At 42.6% G+C, this 7708-nt stretch overlaps 1 protein-coding gene across 1 annotated transcript; it reads left to right on the top strand.

Moving 5' to 3' along the window:
• Nucleotides 1-1308: 1308 nt before the first annotated feature.
• LOC134406621 (vomeronasal type-2 receptor 26-like) lies at nt 1309-3228 on the top strand. The gene is made up of 2 exons (XM_063138128.1): nt 1309-1540; nt 2318-3228. The coding sequence occupies exons 1-2, from the start codon at nt 1309-1311 to the stop codon at nt 3226-3228; spliced, it is 1143 nt and encodes a 380-aa protein (XP_062994198.1).
• Nucleotides 3229-7708: the final 4480 nt, after the last annotated feature.

Here is a 7708-nt window from a genome sequence, read left to right as displayed (position 1 = left end):
ACTTCCAATCACTGAGTAGTATAACTCAGGGTCATTGAAATTCTCATTTCCTATGGTTTGGTGAAAATCTGTGGCCATAGGACTCTGTACATCTTTACAATCTTGCATTCCACAGAAATCTAGCAGGTTTACAATTTTTTGCTTTTGATTGAGTAAATAACTTCCATCATCAGTTTTTGTTATTTCTATACCCAAATAATGATTGACTTCACCCAAAGATTTCAACTTATAAAAACTTTCCAGTTGGCTTGTGAGCTTTTGAATGTGGCCTGTGGAACTACCTGCTACAAGTAGATCATCAACAAATGCCAGTACAATCATGTAATCACTACCTGTACCCTTGGTGTACAGGCATGGGTCTGCAATGCTTTCTTTGAATCCCATTTCACTGACCAATGTGGAGTTTAGGCAATTGTTCCAGCATCTGGCACTTTGTTTCAGACCATAAAAAGCTTTTTTCAGTAACCAAACCTTATCTGGCTGTTTCTCAAAACCAGGTGGCTGCTTCATATAAATCTCTTCTTCAGGCTCTACATTCAGAGCTTTGTAGGTGCTTCAGAATGTATAATTCAAATGTTTCACATTAGTTCCTTCCCCCATCACACACACATCTTAAACAATGTTCAATAATGCAGAGCCAAAGTCACACATACACTGTTATCAAGTGGATATGTTGTTTGTTTATTTACAATATTTATATTCTGTTGCATATCTAAAATAGATTCCGGCCACCACACCGAAAGCTCTTCTCCTAGTGAAATCCAACTGGGCCATAGATCCATGTGGAACTACCAGAAGCATGCTCTCTAATGTCCTCAAAGAGCAGGCAGGTTGGAAAGGAGGAGGGCACTCTCTCAAGTATCCTGGTCCCAAGTTGTTTAGGGCATTGTCACTAGTACCAAAACCTTAAACCTGGCCCAATAGCAAATAGGCAGCCAGTGTGGAGTTGTTTTAATAGTTATTAAAATATTTATAACCCATCCTTTGGCTTTAACACCCTCATGACTATAATAGTCTGAGATGCATCAGAGTTGGATCCCTAATCTACTTCCCATAGGTGCACACAACTACAATTAATAGTACCCAAAGCTCTAGCATAGAATAGATAACATCTGTATGCACTTAGAAGAAAAGAAGCACAACATTCTGATATACAATCGAACAATTCACATTTCATATGAAGGCAATATACATGCATGGACTTTGTATGGCTTAGCCTTCTGTACACTCAAGAAAGAACATGTTAGTTGTGACTCAGAGGCACAGACAATGGAATAAACTGCATCACTGGGGTAATGAACTGTAACGATGGATTGGATGTTTCAAACTTCAGAGATAAAAATCATGAGATTAGATCTTACGCAGCCAACACGAAGAGTCAAGGATCACTTGGGGTTTGTGGGCCTACACTCCTTGCCATGGGAATGGCGAATCCTTTTTGTCAATAGTATTGCCATTATCACCACCTTTCAGTTACCTGAGAGCCACCAGGAGAACCAGCAAAGTAGTGCTTGTAAACTCACCTGTCTTCTCCTTCTAGGTGGGTGTGAGAATTAGGTCCAGTAAGCCCAGTCTTCACCACCATCCGAAACGAGAGAGCAAGTGAGTGAGTGGCAAGAACTAGTTTTTACCAGTGGACCGTTTCTGTGTTTGGGGAAGAGAGTGAGTGACAAGGTGTGTGAGATGAATTATCACCAGGATTTATGGTGATGGGTGTTTCTCGGGGGTACATCCTTGACATCTTCACCACTTGAGATGCCAGTCACAAGTTGTTGCAATGTTGCAGGGCAAAAAAAGATGTAGTTGAGAATTAGAGCAATGAAGACAAACTAGCTTAGCCAAATGTCCTTCCTTGTGTTTACCATTAGATGCTGCCCAGTTCGACCTGTGTCGAGAGCTGCCGCCCTGGACAGAGCATGTTGATCCAACAGGGACAACAAATCTGTTGCTATGATTGTATTCAATGTGCTAAAGCAATGATTTCAATAATGATAGGTAAGTGAAGGAATCTCGATTTACATGGAAAACGTACCAGAACTTTAAAAATGTGTGTCTACTGTAACTCAGTCATTTTTACGTGTTTGTGTGTGTGTGATTGTGTTTGTGTTTATTGGAAAGAATAACCATTACTTTAACTTTTGTAAACCACACAGTGTGATTGTGTGTATTGCAATGTAAAACCATAAATAGGTGAAGGTGAAACTGAATACTACAGCTTTGTTGTCTAAGCCTAATAATGTGTTTTGTTTGTCACCATTAAAAATAGTAGTTGTCAACTAAGAACAGGGAGTACTGAGACTTTTCTCATGACTTTCAGATGCAGACCAATGTGAGAAGTGCCCAGAAGATCAGTATCCAAACAAGAACCAGGACCAGTGTATTCCTAAAGACATAAGTTACTTATCCTATGAGGAGCCTTTGGGGGCAATTCTTGTTTCCTCGGCTCTTTTCCTTTCTGTAATCACAGTTGTGGTGTCGTGGAGCTTCATTCAACATCAAAATACTCCCATCGTCAAAGCCAACAACTGGAGCATCACGTGTGCCCTGCTCTGCTCTCTGCTGCTCTGCTTTCTCTGCTCCTTCTTGTTCATAGGAAGGCCTGGGAAGGTGACCTGCCTTCTGAGGCAGACTGTGTTTGGCATTGTCTTCTCCATTGCAGTTTCTTGTGTTTTGGCCAAAACCATCACTGTGGTTTTGGCCTTCATGGCCACAAAGCCTGGAAACAGAATGAGAAAATGGGTTGGGAAGAGGCTGGCAGTATCAGTCATCATTCTCCCTTCTCTTATTCAAGCTGGCATCTGTGCAGTGTGGTTGGTAATCTCTCCTCCCTTCCCAGAGTTTGACATGCACTCCCACATTGGCCAGATCAATGTGCAATGCAACGAAGGCTCAGACATCATGTTCTACCTTGTCCTGGGCTACATCAGTTTTCTTGCTATCGTCAGCTTCACGGTAGCTTTCTTTGCCAGAAAGTTGCCCGATACTTTCAATGAAGCCAAGTTGATCACCTTCAGCATGTTGGTCTTCTGCAGTGTTTGGGTGTCCTTTGTGCCCACCTACCTAAGCACCAAGGGGAAATACATGGTGGCCGTGGAGATCTTCTCCATCTTGTTCTCTAGTGCTGGCTTATTAGGTTGCATCTTTCTCCCCAAATTCTATATTATTGTTCTGAGGCCTGAGCTGAACACCAGAGACCAGCTAGTAAGCAAGAAGGGTCGTAAGTACTGACTTTTTCCCCTTCTTCCCCTAATTTCTTTCCCCTCTTCTTCTGTACTGTCTTTTTGACTATTTTAAAAAAAGGTTACATCCATAGGCAATGCCATTTCTACTTTTATGTTAAGCATTTAGCAAGGTGTATGTACTCAAGAAACAATAAATAATAATTTATTAGCTCGTTATGTGTATTTATAATTCAGCAACAGGAAAAAAACAAAACCTTCTTTCCAGTTTCAAAAGGAGTCAAAAGAGAAGAAATATATCAAGGAAGAGGCTTCAGTTTCTTGGATGCCATTAGGTTTTAGATCGGATAGAATAGGACCCTGCACTGTCCTAATGTTCTGGTTGCTTTGATTTTTCTTCTACTCTATTGGACTGATACATGTGATATTGGCATGAAGGTGGGCCTATGCACACCATTTCAACGTGGAATTCAGAGAATAACTTCCTAGTGGTTTGTGCTTAGTGAGTAAGATCTGTTTCTCAGCTGTTCCATCCCTAATGACATAGGAATTGCAATAGCTGAGAATGAGCAGTAACCTTGTAGTAGGGCATCCTTTGATGACATTGGCTTTCACCTGCACCACATACAGAGGACGTCATGGAAGAAATGACAAAGGGATGGACTCCTTGGCTGCTTTGGGGAGAGCTAATCTATGTGTGTGAGGGCACATACTGGCTCAGGGTAAGGAGTCATGGCTCAGTGGCAGAGCACAAGTTTGAGGCTCCTTTTTCAGTCTCCAGCATTTGCTGCAAGGGTAGTCAACATATGTCTCTCCAGATGTTGAGGGACTGCAGCATTGACCATGCTTTTTGTGGTTGATGGAGTCCAACAAATCTGGAGGGCCCATGATTCCCTATCCCTGATCTACTCTTTAATAGATTGCATACCTGAGGGATCACCTTCTCCCCTACCAACCTGCCTGGTCAATGAGGTCATCTGAGGGCATGCTCCTGGTGATTCCACAAAGACCCATCCTTTGATTGGAGTCCACCAGGGGAAGAGCCTTCAGCATTGTGGCCCCCCTCCTATGGAACTCCCTGCCTCTGGAGGTCAGGCAGGCACCAACTTTTTATTCCTTTCAGCGCCTCCTGAAAACATCATTATTCCAGGAAGCTTTTCCTTAATCACCAGCCATAGTTCACTGTAAATTTTGCTTTTAAAAAAATCTATTTTAAAAGTGTTTTATTCTGTTTTTATATTAATTTATCTTGTACAGCGCTCCCAAAAAATTCAATTGGGGGCAGTATATAAATAACGTAAATAAATAAATACATGGGTGAGAAAGCTGGCCATATGAAAAAGAGTTCAGGGCTCCTGGATCTTTAACCATTGTGATGAAGAGGGAATGCTGCATGCATACAAATTAGGGCTGTGCACACACACCCCAATTCGCTTCGCATCAATTTGGACTCAGTCCGCCTCGCCTTGGATCTAAATCTGAATTGAGATTTGGATCGCAAAATCATTCTTTTTTTCAAGTTCCCATAGACTTGCATTGGGAAAAATAAACATCTATAAAAAAATTATTTTTTAACATAGAAATATGAAAGTTGGTGACCTTACTGATGCCCTGGATGAAATTGGTGCCAATTTCAGACACATCTGTCCAGTGGAATTTCTACAATCCACTGCTAAAAATGCAATTTTTCCAGAAACAGAGCAACCACTCAAAGCAAAGCTCAATGTAAGGTCTGTAATGAAGTTGGCACTATTCCTTCCCTCATCTCTCTATGTTTTTGGAGTGCAAATCTCCCCTACTTGAGTCTTCTTTGGTGTGTTCTGAAGCTAATACATCCCTGAGACTGTACCCATTCAGACAAGAAACAGGGAAAGCTGCCTGCCTGCAATACACACATTACCTGGCTGGGAGCCATATGCCTCAGAAATTGAGTCAAACCAGCCCTACAAGGCAGGACCATGCAGTAATATTGGGGAAGTGCACAGGCAGGCAGGTGGTAGCTAGCAGGTAGCTATGCGGGCATGAGTAAGTGAGCCAAGGATTGTCTCGATTCAAAGCCAGAAACACACACCAGGCAGCGAGGAAGCTATGTGGGTGGGCACAGAGATCCCAACAGAAAGCAAACAACAGCCCTGTGAGGCAGGCACAGAGGAGGAGAGGCAGCAGTCAGCTATGCCCATGAAGCACTGGGAGCAAGTATGCCTTAGGCTTGTGGGGTTGACCCACCCAGCCCATCTACATCTCCCAGGCACCAGGAGGTCAGAGAGACAGGATGGCCCAGAGAGGCTGGCAGAAAGCAAACAAACCGGTCCTGAATGGTTCAGAATATAGTCAGTTAGAGATTATTATTATTATTATTATTATTATTATTATTATTATTATTATTTATTTATTTATTTATATAGCACCATCAGTGTACATGGTGCTGTACAGAGTAAAACAGTAAATAGCAAGACCCTGCCGCATGGGCTTACAATCTAATAAAATCATAGTAAAACAATAAGGAGGGGAAGAGAATGCAAACAGGTACAGGGTAGGGTAAACAGGCACAGGGTAGGGTAAAACTAACAGTAGAAAGTAACAGTAGAAGTCTGCACAACATCAAGTTTTAAAAGCTTTAGGAAAAAGAAAAGTTTTTAGTTGAGCTTTAAAAGGTGCGGTTGAACTTGTAGTTCTCAAATGTTCTGGAAGAGCGTTCCAGGCGTAAGGGGCAGCAGAAGAGAATGGACGAAGCCGAGCAAGGGAAGTAGAGGCCCTTGGGCAGGCGAGAAACATGGCATCAGAGGAGCGAAGAGCACGAGCGGGGCAATAGTGTGAGATGAGAGAGGAGAGATAGGAAGGAGCTAGACCGTGAAAAGCTTTGAAGATTAACAGGAGAAGTTTATATTGGATTCTGAAGTGAATTGGAAGCCAATGAAGAGATTTCAGAAGCGGAGTAACATGGTCAGAGCGGCGAGCCAAGAAGATGCTTTGGCATCCCCTTAATAGGAGGCTAGGAGGAAGATAGTTTCAGGGTCCTTCAGAGTTAACTTACTCCCTGGTAAGCACAAATAATAATAATAATAATAATAATAATAATAATAATAATAATAATAATAATAATAATAATAGCCGCCTGCCTGTTTCTAATAGGAAAAAGGGATTGCAAAGCATCTCCTTAATCCCCTGTCTTGCTGAGACTCTCATTGTCTTCTACTTTGTGTGTGTGTGTGTGTCTGCTGTGTGTTGTGCACAAGCAGTATACAATAAAGCACACATTTATAAGAATTCCATCAAAATACAAGGGTTGAACCCATCTGCTTCAAAGTTGGAATGGCTTGAAGCCCTACTGAAGCCCTATTATGGTGCTAATTTTTATGCCTGTATCTGTAATTTCATTTCGTTTTGGGGAAACGTGGTTACTTCTCAAGGTGCTAGACCCCAATGAGGTTTGAGTTGGAACTTTAAAAATCCTCCCAAAAAAACAAGGGATGAACCAATATGCTTCAATCTTGGCATGCCTAAAGCCCTACTTATGTCATGCCCCTACTTGAGGAGTGCTCCTTAGAGAAGAAGCTGAAGCCCCAGACCAAAGACCACCATCAGATCCACAGGAGCCAGAGCCCTCATGGGAGGTAGTTGCAGGACCATCGCTGCCAGGAGAAAGGGACTCTGCCTCTGAGGCAGAGGCTGAACACCCCTCTGACCCCCGGGGAGCGACGTCGCCTCAAGCGACAGGCTAGTAAGACTCATGTGTGACAGAGTACTTGCCTGCAGAAAAGGTCTCTTCAGTAGGGCTCTGAAAGGAGAACTTTGATTACTGCAGCTGAGCTCTGGGTGGGGTCCAACAGGCTTTGGGCTTAAAAGCCGGCATTTGGAATCAGCCAGTTTTGGAACAACTTTGGTCCATCCTGCCTTGGACCGTGCTTCCTGATACCCGGTTTACTGACCTTTTGGACTGCCTATCAACTCTTCCTCTGGACTGTGTAATGTACTGATCTTTACCTGTTTCTGTGGCTACTCTAGTTTTTGCCTGACCCTCTTGACTGATTGACTGCATGTGCTCTGATCTCGGCCTGGATTGATTGTCCCTCTGTATATACCTGATCTGCACGTAGAGCATCCTACAGCCTAAGCAGGACAACATAGGACCTATCATGGTGCTACGTTTCCTCTCTTTATCTTTAAAAATGACAGTGTATTTGCAAAAACTTAAATTTAAAACATCAATTTTTAAAAAAATCCTCAAAATCAGTGGTTGAACTGAGATGCTTCACGCTTTGTAGAGATGAAGCACTACTGAAGCCCTATCGTGCCAATTTTTGATGTCTGTCTGCGCTTGGGAAAGTGTCCAAATCAATCTGAATCCATCCAAAATGATTCAGAAGATGCTGATCCACTTTGGACTGATGTGGACATGTTTTATTGCTCTTCAGATCTATTTCAAAACAATCCGAATCATCCTAATTCACCTCGGATTCAGGATTTGGACCCGAAGCAATGCACAGCCCTAATACAAATGATACCCGTGGAAATTCCCTTTTCAACAC

Source organism: Elgaria multicarinata, chromosome 11, assembly GCF_023053635.1.
Source record: "Elgaria multicarinata webbii isolate HBS135686 ecotype San Diego chromosome 11, rElgMul1.1.pri, whole genome shotgun sequence".
NCBI classification, from domain to species: domain Eukaryota; kingdom Metazoa; phylum Chordata; class Lepidosauria; order Squamata; family Anguidae; genus Elgaria; species Elgaria multicarinata.
The sequence above is the reverse complement of the archived record's forward strand: the minus strand, read 5'-3'. Positions and strand labels throughout refer to the sequence as shown.

Bases quoted from the DNA above. Each gene is read 5' to 3' on its own strand.
- LOC134406621 (XM_063138128.1), top strand. From the start codon at position 1,309: ATGGATTGGATGTTTCAAACTTCAGAGATAAAAATCATGAGATTAGAT. The intron at 1,541-2,317 runs GTGGGTGTGAGA...CATGACTTTCAG, and splicing joins CACCTGTCTTCTCCTTCTAG to ATGCAGACCAATGTGAGAAG.